This window comes from Oncorhynchus mykiss, chromosome 4 (genome assembly GCF_057628025.1).
Source record: "Oncorhynchus mykiss isolate SJ-2025 chromosome 4, ASM5762802v1, whole genome shotgun sequence".
Taxonomy (NCBI): Eukaryota; Metazoa; Chordata; class Actinopteri; order Salmoniformes; family Salmonidae; genus Oncorhynchus; species Oncorhynchus mykiss.
In genome coordinates, this window is record NC_143025.1 from 69,045,308 (window position 1) to 69,059,055 (window position 13,748).

At 44.9% G+C, this 13,748-nt stretch overlaps 1 protein-coding gene across 5 annotated transcripts; it reads right to left on the reverse strand.

The window, feature by feature from the left end:
• Window positions 1-700: 700 nt before the first annotated feature.
• Window positions 701-13,116, reverse strand: LOC149984116 (uncharacterized). Of its 5 annotated transcripts, none has more exons than XM_090232857.1 (13): window positions 12,801-13,116; window positions 12,535-12,587; window positions 12,383-12,422; window positions 4,405-4,602; window positions 4,105-4,307; window positions 3,838-3,904; window positions 3,669-3,739; window positions 3,409-3,421; window positions 2,945-3,139; window positions 2,642-2,844; window positions 2,480-2,536; window positions 2,179-2,306; window positions 701-1,974 (listed from the first exon to the last, which is right to left on the reverse strand). In XM_090232857.1, the coding sequence occupies exons 2-12, from the start codon at window positions 12,544-12,546 to the stop codon at window positions 2,187-2,189; spliced, it is 1,179 nt and encodes a 392-aa protein (XP_090088983.1). In that variant the 5' UTR covers window positions 12,547-12,587; window positions 12,801-13,116; the 3' UTR covers window positions 701-1,974; window positions 2,179-2,186. The 5 variants fall into 5 exon arrangements, with proteins under 5 accessions (XP_090088983.1, XP_090088981.1, XP_090088982.1 ...); XM_090232855.1 differs by having other exon boundaries at window positions 2,945-3,160; XM_090232856.1 differs by having other exon boundaries at window positions 3,409-3,424.
• Between the last annotated feature and the right edge of the window lie 632 nt (window positions 13,117-13,748).

Genomic DNA, 13,748 nt, shown 5'->3' on the forward strand with positions numbered 1-13,748 from the left:
TGGGTTTTGATCCAACTCCACAACTTCAAAGACTAGCTTGTGCTTAACCCCCTTAATGACACAGTCTGTGTTATTTCACCCCATTTATCAAATTAGCTCTCCTGAGTACAGCTTCAGTTGTGTGTTACTTGCCTGTAGTGGGGTATTTGGTGATATTCTATTTCACTCTCCTACTCACTACATGTTGCACCTGTATCAAACTGGCATGATTGTCTTTTATTATTCTGTTTTAGCTGCACAAACCATTTCTGGCAAATAGTGAGCTGTAATGATGCAGACCAGTTCCTCTCTGTCAGAGCATCCCTCTCTCTCTATATATAACATCCTCAACAAAATGCACTTTCTTTATCCTGCCTGACACACCTTGACAAAATGCATATCAAGCCTAGAAAGACGACAGTGCATGGGCGCTAGAGCTGCACTATCGGTTGCCCAAACTACAAAAATAAACACAAATTAAGTGGACCAATTCGTAGTCACAATCACTTTTGGACGATAGGTTCGTCAAATACCAGATCAAAAGTAATATAATCTTAATTTATGTAAACACTTCTGTGTCGGTATTTTCACTCTTGAAACGTCCTCCTGATTTCTAGTAATCAGAAAGTGAAAGTGTCAGGCTATAACAGCCCAGCCCGTTGGTTGGCGGGGGATAACGTTCAACTCACAATCAGCCAAGCTGACAAAATAAATAGCCTCCTTTATTTATTCGTTTTTATTGGTTTCTTGCACAGCAGGTCATTATTGTCACAACAATACACAATTTTCTGGCAAAGTAAAGGTTAAATAGCTTGACACAATGCAAGTAATAATTGGTTTAACAAAAAAGTATCTACATGCATTTGTGAGTTCATTGGCTCATGTATTAGACAAAGTAATGTTTAAGGCATGTCTAAGGCATGTTCAGTATATTATTTAAACAATAAGGGCTGGGGGGGGGGGGGTGTGTGGTATGTGGCCAATACACCACAACTGATGCTGCCTTCATAACCAAGATGGAGGTGGGAATTTACCAGTGATACATTCACGTGCTTTGAACTCGTTTAGAAACGCTGATTGGCTAATGGCCAACGAGCTGTGTAACCTATCAACTAAAAGTACAGCTATCATGCTCGTAAACATATTACTGTAAATAAATACTTTTGTTTTTGCATATAACTGTTGAAAATGCTTTTATAAAGGTAATTTCTTTAGTAGGTGATATCAGAGGTGGCCAGCATGTGGGAGAAAGTGGAGATCAGGATGATGGATGAGTTTCACACTAGTAATGACCAGTTGGAGGGCCGTTCAGGTGGATTTTTCCCAGTTGTATGTGGTAATTTCCAACTTGGTCATGAACGCAGCATGGGGGCTGTTTTTAGGCAAAGAGCAAAGTGGAGTGCCTGGATACAGCCCTTAGCTGTGGTATATTGGCCACATACCACAAACCCTCAAGGGGCAATATTGCCATTATAAACTGGTTACCAACATAATTAGAACAGTAAACAAGTAATTCTATGTCATACCCATGGTATATTGTCTGATATACCACAGCTTTCAACAAGCATCCAGGACCCAGACTACCAGGTTTATAGGCAGCGTTCATGTGCTAGTCGGAACTAAGAAACTTGGACATTTTCGACTTGCTAACTGGTTGTACACGTGCCGCATTCAACCAGTTAGCAAACGGACATTTCCGAGTTCCGACCAGCACGTGAATGTGGCACAAATGTCTCATATACAACAGCTTTCAGCTAATCTTCATCCAGGAGCCAAACTACCCAGTTTATACTATTGAATATATTGTTTTATCACAGGTATAACCATCTCAGTCATTATCAATGTATAAATTGTATTTTAAGCACACATTTCTTGTTTTTGTTTGATGTTGTATCCGCGGCCTACACATAAAGTAAATATACAGGTACACGACTTGGAAAGAGCATATACCACTACATGTTATAGTGATGATTGAGATTCATGTGTCTATTCCCCCTAAAATGTAAAAAAAAAAAAATAATTGTCAGAAAATGTACTTCCTGCAATTGATTACAGTCATAGTCATTGGATGCATTGCAAAAGGATCACACAATGTATGTATGTGGTGCTCAGTGAAACATGGAAAGTATCAGAATCAATCAGTATTTATGCAATGTCAGTATTTATGCAATACTGTTCATACGCTTCTTTATCTTATACCTTTTCAATTAGGCCCCTGTCCTCTCATCTTGGATAAGGGGAGTGTTCTGGCCCTCTGTAGGACATACTCTTGAGGGTAGAAAACAGCAACAGTAGTTGTTGAAGAAAATGCCCCAAAGGCTTGTCTCCTGAGAAGAGAATAACATACTGCATCTCAACTTCATTTGGAAAGAATTAGATATCTGTTTAGAGTAACACAAATATTTGATTTGATTTCTAGTTTATAACTTGAAAAATATCATCTTCATATTACTAATAAACATACAAGTGTAGAGTGAATGTAGAATATAGAATAAACTACCATTGGCTGTACAGTTTGCCTCTCCTGAGCCCTATTGGCTCCTGCTTTCATTTTAGTCTGAAAAAATATATATACTGTATTAGTTTCTCTGGTACATTATCTACAAAGTGACACAGTACTGAATTAAAACACTTAAAATTGTGATTGTAAATCATACAATACCTCAGGAAGTATGTCAAGCTTCTTCAAAATGTCTTTGAACACTGATTCATTGCGAGGACACTTCAGTAGTCCCTGGTTCTCATGGAAGAGACAGTCCACTGTGAGTATTACATCACCTCTGGTCACTAGTCTGCTACTGTCAGGTACAGTGTAGTCTGGATCGAAGGTCTGATGCAGCACTACCAGGATGACAGGTTTACCAGCTGTCAAGAGAGAGGGGATAACAGTAACAATAATCACGTAAACATACCTGATTAATGAATCATTAACGTTTTGACAATGGTCTTCATGGATATTGATTACCTGGAATCTGCTGCAGTGCTGCTCCAATATCAGTCCCAGCACGAGAGACAATGGGACAGAAAGCCAGGATGACATCACTCTCCTCTAGTGACGTCACCTCAGTTAAACCTTTTGCAGTGAGACAGCGATTGATTTCCTCATGAGACCGCAGAGTATTCCCAGTCACAACAGTGAAGAATTTGTCCATCGTCGACCCTATAGAGACACAGGAAATGTCTGAGGTAAATTAGAGATGATTGTCAGATCTTTAAGCCCTGCTCACTCTGATCAACACACAAGTATTCACTTCAGTGGATGAACCCTCAGCTTATTCCATGATAACTACTTTTAACATGGTTTCATGGATATTGATTACTTTGAAGGGAACACCCTGCTTGACAGTAGATAACCGTTTCAAAAGACCCTATGACACCTATTTATTGTGCAACATATTATATTAATGTTTAATTTATAACAGTACTTACTTGTTGGATAGTCCTGCTGCAACAGAAAGAAAAGTTTAGTTTCCTTTTAAAAAATAATAGAAAAGACCCTGTGTTAATTGTTGGGGGGGGGGGGGGGGAATATTCATTTCAAAAGTCCAATATAATTGCCACAAGCAGACTGTTATGTGTCATTCAATGTGATTTCTAATGTCGATATGTTATGAGGTAACTCTATTAGTTATCAAATATCAACAGAATGCCTAGAAGAAAATGGACATAGCTGTAGCCTTCATGCCAACCTGTTTAGGTTGCTTTGTAATCTCAGAGTTCTTGAGACCAGGAGGACGTTCGTCAGCATCGTTAACAGCATCTAAAAAACAATAGAAAAAAACATCAGTGAGTGAGCACTGAAGGACAATGCATAGTGTAAATAAAGTGTCAAAATGAATCCCCATGTGCTGACTGTACCTTCAGGTGGATTTGAAACAGCAGGGGGTCTCTGTCTGGTCTTCTCTGGAGCAGCAGGATTACTTGTCTAGAAGGAGAGGTTGTTATCCATTCATCCAAAACAATGAATAATTTATTATAATTTATTTAAATACTAGTTTTCAAATTATGAATATTATTAAAGACAATAGCACATTAAAAATAAAATGTTTTTGGTGTCAAATCTCTGCTCTTGAATGTGTATTGTATTTAATAATAAGTTGTTTGCTGACAAGAACCAGAAACTACCTTTGGCTGTATTTCTGGCCTGTCCAGAATCTTTAGAATTGATTCTTCATTGCGAGGACACTCCAGTAGTCCCTGGTTCTCATGGAAGAGACAGTCCACTGTGAGTATTACATCACCTCTGGTCACTAGTCTGCTACTGTCAGGTACAGTGTAGTCTGGATTGAAGGTGTGATGCAGCACTACCAGAATGACAGGTTTACCAGCTGTCAAGAGAGAGGGTATAACAGTAACAATAATCACGTAAACATACCTGATTAATGAATCATTAACGTTTTGACAATGTTCATGGATATTGATTACCTGGAATCTGCTGCAGTGCTGCTTCAACATCAGTCCCAGCACGAGAGACAATGGGACAGAAAGCCAGGATGACATCACTCTCCTCTAGTGAAGTCACTTCAGTTAAGTGTCTTTTGGCAGCAAGACGGTTGATTAATTCCTCATGAGACCCCAGAGTATTCCCAGTCACAACAGTGAAGAATTTGTCCATCGTCGACCCTATAGAGATACAGGAAATGTCTGAGGTAAACTAGAGAGCATTGTCAGATCTTTAAGCCCTGCTCACTCTGATCAACACGCAAGTATTCACTTCAGTGGATGAATCCTCAGCCTATTCCATGATAACCACTTTTGGTTGGTCTTGTCTCATCGCTACAACTCCCGTACGGGCTCGGGAGAGACGAAGGTTGAAAGTCATGTGTCCTCCGATACACAACCCAACCAAGCCGCACTGCTTCTTAACACGGCGCCATCCAACCCGGAAGCCAGCCGCACCAATGTGAGGCAGGACTTGCAGCGTCACATTGGAGGCAGGACTTGCAGCGTGATCTGTGTCAGAAATAGAACTGACTTCTATTTTAGCCCTTGGCGATGCAGGTGCTCGTTGGCGCGTTCGAGCAGTGTGTTGGGTGCAATAATTGAATAACATAGATTTCTAAATGTAGCCCTCTCCTGTACTCCCTGTTCACCCACGACTGCGTGGCCATGCACGCCTCAATCATCAAGTTTGCGGACGACACTACAGTGGTAGGCTTGATTACCAACAACGACGAGACGACCTACAGGGAGGAGGTGAGGGCACTCTGAGCGTGGTGTCAGGAAAATAACCTCACACTCAACGTCAACAAAACAAAGGAGATGAATGTGGACTTCAGGAAACAGTAGAGGGAGCACCCCCCTATCCACATCGACGGGACAGTAGTGGAGAGTGTAGTAAGTTTAAAGTTCCTCGGCGTACACATCACGGACAAACTGAACTGGTCCACCCACACAGACAACGTTGTGAAGAAGGCGCAGCAGCGCCTCTTCAACCTCAGGAGGCTGAAGAAATTTGGCTTGTCACCAAAAGCACTCACAAACTTCTACAGATGCACAATCGAGAGCATCCTGTCGGGCTGTATCACCGCCTGGTACGGCAACTGCTCCGCCGACAACCGTAAGGCTCTCCAGAGGTTAGTGAGGTCTGCACCACAAAGCATCACCGGGGGCAAACTACCTGCCCTCCAGGACACCTACACCACCCGATGTCACAGGGAGGCCATAAAGATCATCAAGGACAACAACCACCCGAGCCACTTCCTGTTCACCCCGCTATCATCCAGAAGGCGAGGTCAGTACAGGTGCATCAAAGCAGGGACCGAGAGAATGAAAAACAGCTTCTATCTCAAGGCCATCAGACTGTTAAACAGCCACCACTAACATTGAGTGGCTGCTGCCAACATACTGACTAAACTCCAGCCACTTTAATAATGGAAATTGATGGAAAAAATGTATCACTAGCCACTTTAAACAATGCAACTTAATATAATGTTTACATACCCTACATTACTCATCTCATATGTATATGTATATACTGTACTCTATATCATCTACTGCATCTTGCCATCTTTATGTAATACATATATCACTAGCCACTTTAAACTATGCCACTTTGTTTATATACCCTACATTACTCATCTTCTGTACCATCACTCATTCATATATCTTTATGTACATATTCTTTATCCCTTTACACTTGTGTGTATAAGGTAGTAGTTGTGGAATTGTTGATGGTGGGGGGGGGGCTCAAAAAATCATGAGGGGCCGCAGTTGAGCCGTCACCAAAACATAAACAATTATTTGAGGAAACATTGAATTTGACCTTACTGCTATTATGCCATAGAAACTTATCAGTCAAAAATTAAGTTAAAAGTAGGTATGTTTAGAAGTGTCTGTTCTATATCTGAGCGATATAAGAAAGCTCTGAATTTCATATTTTTTTTTTACAGTGGAACTACCCTGTGTCTGGGCTCGTCTCCATCGTGCCCTCTGCCTCGTTGATGATGGCAGTATTATCAGCGGCACCTTTCTTTTAACTAAAGAAATGCGTTAATTTATGTAATTTTTTAATCTTTCTTTTTTTGCTGCAGCTGACTTTCAATGAATCATATTAGTTTGCAATCATATTGTGTGAAACAATGCACGAGCCTGCAGTACGGCTAGAAGGGATCCAGCTTTTGTTATTTTAGCTAACCCTAACATTAACCCAATATTCCTAACATTCTACGTTAATTCTCCTAACCTGCTACGAAAAGACAAATCTGACATTTATTTTTAAAATATGTATCTTAAATATGCCCAGCTCATTGATGATGTGAATGTCATGTATTGTCATGTTGTGTCCTGTTCCTGTTCTTTCTCTTCACCCTGTCTCCCTCTGCTGGTCGTATTAGGTTACCTTTTCTTCCCCTCTTTCCCCCAGCTGTTCCTTATCTTCTCTAACTACCTCGTTCACCCCTTTTCCCACCTGTTCCCTTTTTCCCTCTGATTAGGCCTCTATATCTCTCTCTGTTTCTGCTTCTGTCTTTGTCGGATTCTCGTTTGTGTTACTCATGCCTGAACCAGACTATCGTCGTGTTTGCTGCAACCTTGTCCTGTCCTGTCGGAATCTGCCTGTTCATCTAACCTTGTCCTGTCCTGTCGGAATCTGCCTGTCCATCTGAGCCTACGTGTGTTTCGTCATTAAAGAAACTCTGTTTTGTTAATTCGCTTTTGGGTCCTCATTCACGCACCTGACAGAAGAATCCGACCAAGAATGGACCCAGCGACTTCGGATCCTCTCCACTCAGCCGTCGAGATCCAGGGAGCGATGCTAGGCAGACACGAGCAGGAATTGTCTGCTGCTCGACATGCCGTTGAGACCCTGGCCACCCAAGTCTCCAACCTCACAGAACAGGTTCACCATCTCCGCCTCGATCCACCGGCCACTTCCAGGGCTTTCGAATCTCCGGAGCCCAGAATCAATAACCCGCCGTGTTACTCTGGGGAGCCCACTGAATGCCGCTCGTTCCTCACCCAGTGTGATATTGTGTTTTCTCTCCAGCCCAACACTTACTCCAGGAGCACTGCTCGTTTCGCCTACGTCATATCTCTCCTTACTGGACGGGCTCGTGAGTGGGGCACGGCAATCTGGGAGGCAAGGGCTGAGTGTACTAACCAGTATCAGGACTTTAAGGAGGAGATGATACAGGTTTTTGATCGATCTGTTTTTGGGGAGGAGGCTTCCAGGGTCCTGTCTTCCCTATGTCAAGGTAATCGATCCATAACAGACTACTCTATTGAGTTTCGCACTCTTGCTGCCTCCAGTGGCTGGAACGAGCCGGCTTTGCTCGCTCGTTTTCTGGAGGGTCTCCGCGCAGAGGTAAAGGATGAGATTCTCTCCCGGGAGGTTCCTTCCAGCGTGGATTCCTTGATTGAACTCGCTATTCGCATTGAGCGACGGGTTGATCTTCGTCACCGAGCTCGTGGAAAGGAGCTTGCGTTCTCCGTTGCCCCCCTCTCCGCATCACTACCATCTTCCTCTGCCGGCTCGGGTGCTGAGCCTATGCAGCTGGGAGGTATCCGCATCTCGACTAAAGAGAGGGAACGGAGAATCACCAACCGCCTCTGTCTCTATTGCGGTTCCGCTGGTCATTTTGTCACTTCATGTCCAGTAAAAGCCAGAGCTCATCAGTAAGCGGAGGGCTACTGGTGAGCGCTACTACTCCTGTCTCTCCTTCAAGATCCTGCACTACCTTGTCGGTCCATCTACGCTGGACCGGTTCGTCAGCTTCCTGCAGTGCCTTGATAGACTCTGGGGCGGAGGGCTGTTTTATGGACGAGACCTGGGCTCGGGAACATGACATTCCTCTCAGACAGTTAAGGGACCCCACGGCCTTGTTCGCCTTGGATGGTAGTCCTCTCCCCAGGATTCAGCGTGAGACGCTACCTTTAACCCTCACTGTCTCTGGTAATCATAGCGAAACCATTTCTTTTTTAATTTTTCGTTCACCTTTTACACCTGTTGTTTTGGGCCATCCCTGGCTAGTTTGTCATAATCCTTCTATTAATTGGTCTAGTAATTCTATCCTCTCCTGGAACGTCTCTTGTCATGTGAAATGTTTAATGTCTGCTATCCCTCCTGTTTCCTCTGTCTCTTCTTCACAGGAGGAGCCTGGTGATTTGACAGGGGTGCCGGAGGAATATCACGATCTGCGCACGGTGTTCAGTCGGTCCAGGGCCACCTCTCTTCCTCCACACCGGTCGTATGATTGTAGTATTGATCTCCTTCCGGGAACCACTCCCCCCCGGGGTAGACTATACTCTCTGTCGGCTCCCGAACGTAAGGCTCTCGAAGATTATTTGTCTGTAGCTCTTGCCGCCGGTACCATAGTCCCCTCCTCCTCTCCCGCCGGAGCGGGGTTTTTTTTTGTTAAGAAGAAGGACGGGTCCCTGCGCCCCTGCATAGATTATCGAGGGCTGAATGACATAACAGTGAAGAATCGTTATCCGCTTCCTCTTATGTCTTCAGCCTTCGAGATCCTGCAGGGAGCCAGGTTTTTCACTAAGTTGGACCTTCGTAACGCTTACCATCTTGTGCGCATCAGGGAGGGGGACGAGTGGAAGACGGCGTTTAACACTCCGTTAGGGCACTTTGAATACCGGGTTCTTCCTTTCGGCCTCGCTAACGCTCCAGCTGTCTTTCAGGCATTAGTCAATGATGTCCTGAGAGACATGCTGAACATCTTTGTTTTCGTTTACCTTGACGATATCCTGATTTTTTCACCGTCACTCCGGATTCATGTTCAGCACGTTCGACGTGTCCTCCAGCGCCTTTTAGAGAATTGTCTTTTTGTGAAGGCTGAGAAGTGCACTTTTCATGCCTCCTCCGTCACATTTCTCGGTTCTGTTATTTCCGCTGAAGGCATTAAGATGGATCCCGCTAAGGTCCAAGCTGTCATTGATTGGCCCGTCCCTAAGTCACGCGTCGAGCTGCAGCGCTTTCTCGGCTTCGCGAACTTCTATCGTCGTTTCATCCGTAATTTCGGTCAGGTGGCAGCTCCTCTCACAGCCCTTACTTCTGTCAAGACGTGCTTTAAGTGGTCCGTTTCCGCCCAGGGAGCTTTTGATCTCCTCAAGAATCGTTTTACATCCGCACCTATCCTTGTTACACCTGACGTCTCTAGACAGTTCGTTGTCGAGGTTGATGCGTCAGAGGTGGGCGTGGGAGCCATTCTTTCTCAGCGCTCCCTCTCTGACGACAAGGTCCACCCTTGCGCGTATTTTTCTCATCGCCTGTCGCCGTCGGAACGTAACTATGATGTGGGAAACCGCGAACTGCTCGCCATCCGCTTAGCCCTAGGCGAATGGCGACAGTGGTTGGAGGGGGCGACCGTTCCTTTTGTCGTTTGGACTGACCATAGGAACCTTGAGTACATCCGTTCTGCCAAACGACTTAATGCGCGTCAGGCGCGCTGGGCGCTGTTTTTCGCTCGTTTCGAGTTCGTGATTTCTTATCGTCCGGGCTCTAAGAACACCAAGCCTGATGCTTTATCTCGTCTCTTCAGTTCTTCAGTAGCCTCCACTGACCCCGAGGGGATTCTCCCTGAGGGGCGTGTTGTCGGGTTGACTGTCTGGGGAATTGAGAGGCAGGTAAAGCAAGCACTCACTCACACTCCGTCGCCGCGCGCTTGTCCTAGGAACCTTCTTTTCGTTCCCGTTCCTACTCGTCTGGCCGTTCTTCAGTGGGCTCACTCTGCCAAGTTAGCCGGCCACCCTGGCGTTCGGGGTACGCTTGCTTCCATTCGCCAGCGTTTTTGGTGGCCCACCCGGGAGCATGACACGCGTCGTTTCGTGGCTGCTTGTTCGGTCTGCGCGCAGACTAAGTCCGGTAACTCTCCTCCTGCCGGCCGTCTCAGGCCGCTTCCCATTCCCTCTCGACCGTGGTCTCACATCGCCTTAGATTTTGTCACCGGACTGCCTTCGTCAGCGGGGAAGACTGTTATTCTTACGGTTGTCGATAGGTTCTCTAAGGCGGCTCATTTTATTCCCCTTGCTAAGCTTCCTTCTGCTAAAGAGACGGCACAAATCATCATCGAGAATGTTTTCAGAATTCATGGCCTTCCGTCAGACGTCGTTTCGGACAGAGGTCCGCAAGACACGTCTCAATTTTGGAGGGAGTTTTGCCGTTTGATTGGGGCTTCCGTCAGTCTCTCTTCCGGCTTTCACCCCCAGTCTAACGGTCAAGCAGAACGGGCCAATCAGACTATTGGTCGCATCTTACGCAGTCTTTCTTTTCGCAACCCTGCGTCTTGGTCAGAACAGCTCCCCTGGGCAGAATACGCCCACAACTCGCTTCCTTCGTCTGCGACCGGGCTATCTCCTTTTCAGAGTAGCCTCGGGTACCAGCCTCCGCTGTTCTCATCTCAGTTCGCCGAGTCCAGCGTCCCCTCCGCTCAGGCTTTTGTCCAACGTTGCGAGCGCACCTGGAAGAGGGTCAGGTCTGCACTTTGCCGTTATAGGGCGCAGACTGTGAGAGCTGCTAATAAGCGTAGAACTAAGAGTCCTAGATATTGTCGCGGTCAGAGAGTTTGGCTCTCCACTCAGAACCTTCCCCTTAAGACAGCTTCTCGCAAGTTGACCCCGCGGTTCATTGGTCCGTTCCGTATTTCTCAGATCATTAATCCTGTCGCAGTGCGACTTCTTCTTCCGCGATATCTTCGTCGCGTCCACCCGGTCTTCCATGTCTCCTGTGTTAAGCCCGTTCTTCGCGCCCCCGCTCGTCTTCCCCCCCCCCCCCCATCCTTGTCGAGGGCGCACCTATCTACAGGGTCCGTAAGATTTTGGACATGCGTCCTCGGGGCCGTGGTCACCAGTACCTAGTGGATTGGGAGGGGTACGGTCCTGAGGAAAGGAGTTGGGTTCCCTCTCGGGACGTGCTGGACCGTTCGCTGATCGATGATTTCCTCCGTTGCCGCCAGGTTTCCTCCTCGAGTGCGCCAGGAGGCGCTCGGTGAGTGGGGGGGTACTGTCATGTATTGTCATGTTGTGTCCTGTTCCTGTTCTTTCTCTTCACCCTGTCTCCCTCTGCTGGTCGTATTAGGTTACCTTTTCTTCCCCTCTTTCCCCCAGCTGTTCCTTATCTTCTCTAACTACCTCGTTCACCCCTTTTCCCACCTGTTCCCTTTTTCCCTCTGATTAGGCCTCTATATCTCTCTCTGTTTCTGCTTCTGTCTTTGTCGGATTCTCGTTTGTGTTACTCATGCCTGAACCAGACTATCGTCGTGTTTGCTGCAACCTTGTCCTGTCCTGTCGGAATCTGCCTGTTCATCTAACCTTGTCCTGTCCTGTCGGAATCTGCCTGTCCATCTGAGCCTACGTGTGTTTCGTCATTAAAGAAACTCTGTTTTGTTAATTCGCTTTTGGGTCCTCATTCACGCACCTGACAGTGAAGCCTGAGGTAAATGCCTCTTCTGCCTAACATGCTGCGTGAGCGTTGCAAAATAAATGTACACAAACATGTTATTCAGTCCTTGCACCCACACTGCACGCGAGCGTCTGCGTGGCCAGGCTAAGAAGTAGGTTATATTTGTGACGCTCAACCCGCTGCAAGTCCGGCCTCTCCCATCTCCTCATTGGTTTTTAAGAGCATATACCCACGTGCACCTCAGGTTTGGTCAGCATGTAATGGTAAGTCCGCCACCGCTGCCACGTTAATTCTCCTAACCTGCTACTTTAGTCATTATAATCTGCTATGTAAACAAACCACCCGTGCCAGTAAACCATCAGTATCACCCCATTGGCCACCCATTTTTAAATAGGATATAAAATCCATCTGTAAATTCCTGTGGAAGGCTATGTGCTGAAACAGTAAAGAAACACTTTTATCAACTTCCACTATCCTCCAAGTGTTTCTGGATTTCCTCATTGCATTAATAAGGTAAGATTGTGAAGGTGTCACATGCATAGTCCTTCAGCTTACCTTGGGGTGTATCTGCATCTGCAGGTGGTAGACAGTTTACCTTGGAAAGAGAAATACATAGGTCTACTTTAAGTGCTGGTTCGAAACATTATTCAAAGTTAACATTTATCTGGTTATTATTAATGATAGATTTTTTTTGTCCTATTCTTTACCTTGTTGCTCATTTTCAATTTTAATTGACGCTGCAGAGCCTCACAAAGATCATCTGATTTTCAATGTAATACAAAAGCAGATGCGTGAGAACACAAGCAATACGCTCAAATGACAGTTTGTCCGATACAGTGTGCACTACCGCAGAACATCAAGGTGCATACTGAACTTCTAAATGCTGTCAATGTCAATGAGCCCATCAAGATAGACAAAGCAATAACAATTTGAACATTGCATTCATGAAAAGAGATTCAATTAAATAACGAACCTGATTCTGCACCGTGTCTGTCGAAGCATCTACTTTCACTCTTGAAACATTCTCTGAACTCACTGAATTCTTATAATAAGAAAGTGAAACTAAAAGGGTCAGTATATCACTTGGGTTTACAATATACTAACCCAGCACACTTCTATAAAATAGGATAAGTCCAAACTGCTTCTGATAAAACAGATTGTTTTGTGTTCTGTATATATATTGTATATTGTTGTATACACAGCAACTCCCATGGTGACAAAAAAAATCTGCTTAATTTAGTCATTGACCTTACAATGCTATTGCCTTACATTAAGAGCAATCCTGTTGTGAGGGTTGAGCCCTGCAAGAATATAACTGATATGTCAAATTTCTCATTTTTTTACCTAATTTATGTAATGATTCACAGGTGTCTGATGCCCTCCATGTGCATGTGTAAACAGGTTGCTTTCAAATAGCTTATACTAGCTTTTTGATTGTCAATGCAAATATTTTAGAGTATTTATGCCCATCAACCCCCCCCCCCCCCCCCGCCCTAATGTCTCAATGTAACAAAATATACATATCATATACATATCAAATTCCTTCATTTCAGTTGATATAATATAGCTTCAGTCGATGTTGTGCTCGATGAAATATGTCATCGTCAGGATAGTGTTTAGTATGTGTTCAAAGCAGTCCAAACTGTAGTGTAAAGTATATGTATACAGTGGAGACTCCTCAGAGAAGGAAGGGGAGGACTATCCTCCCTAGTGAATTTCGTTTTTTTTTTAAATGGTCAGACATTTAAGTTATCCTTTTTAGAAAACGAAAGTGAATATATTCCCGTCACCAAATAATTTATTTAAACACACTGTTTTGCAATGAAGGTCAACAGTAGCCTCAACAGCACTCTGCAGGGTAGCAGCATGGTGTAGCCGGAGGACAGCTAGCTTCCGTCCTCCTCTTGGTACACTGACTTCA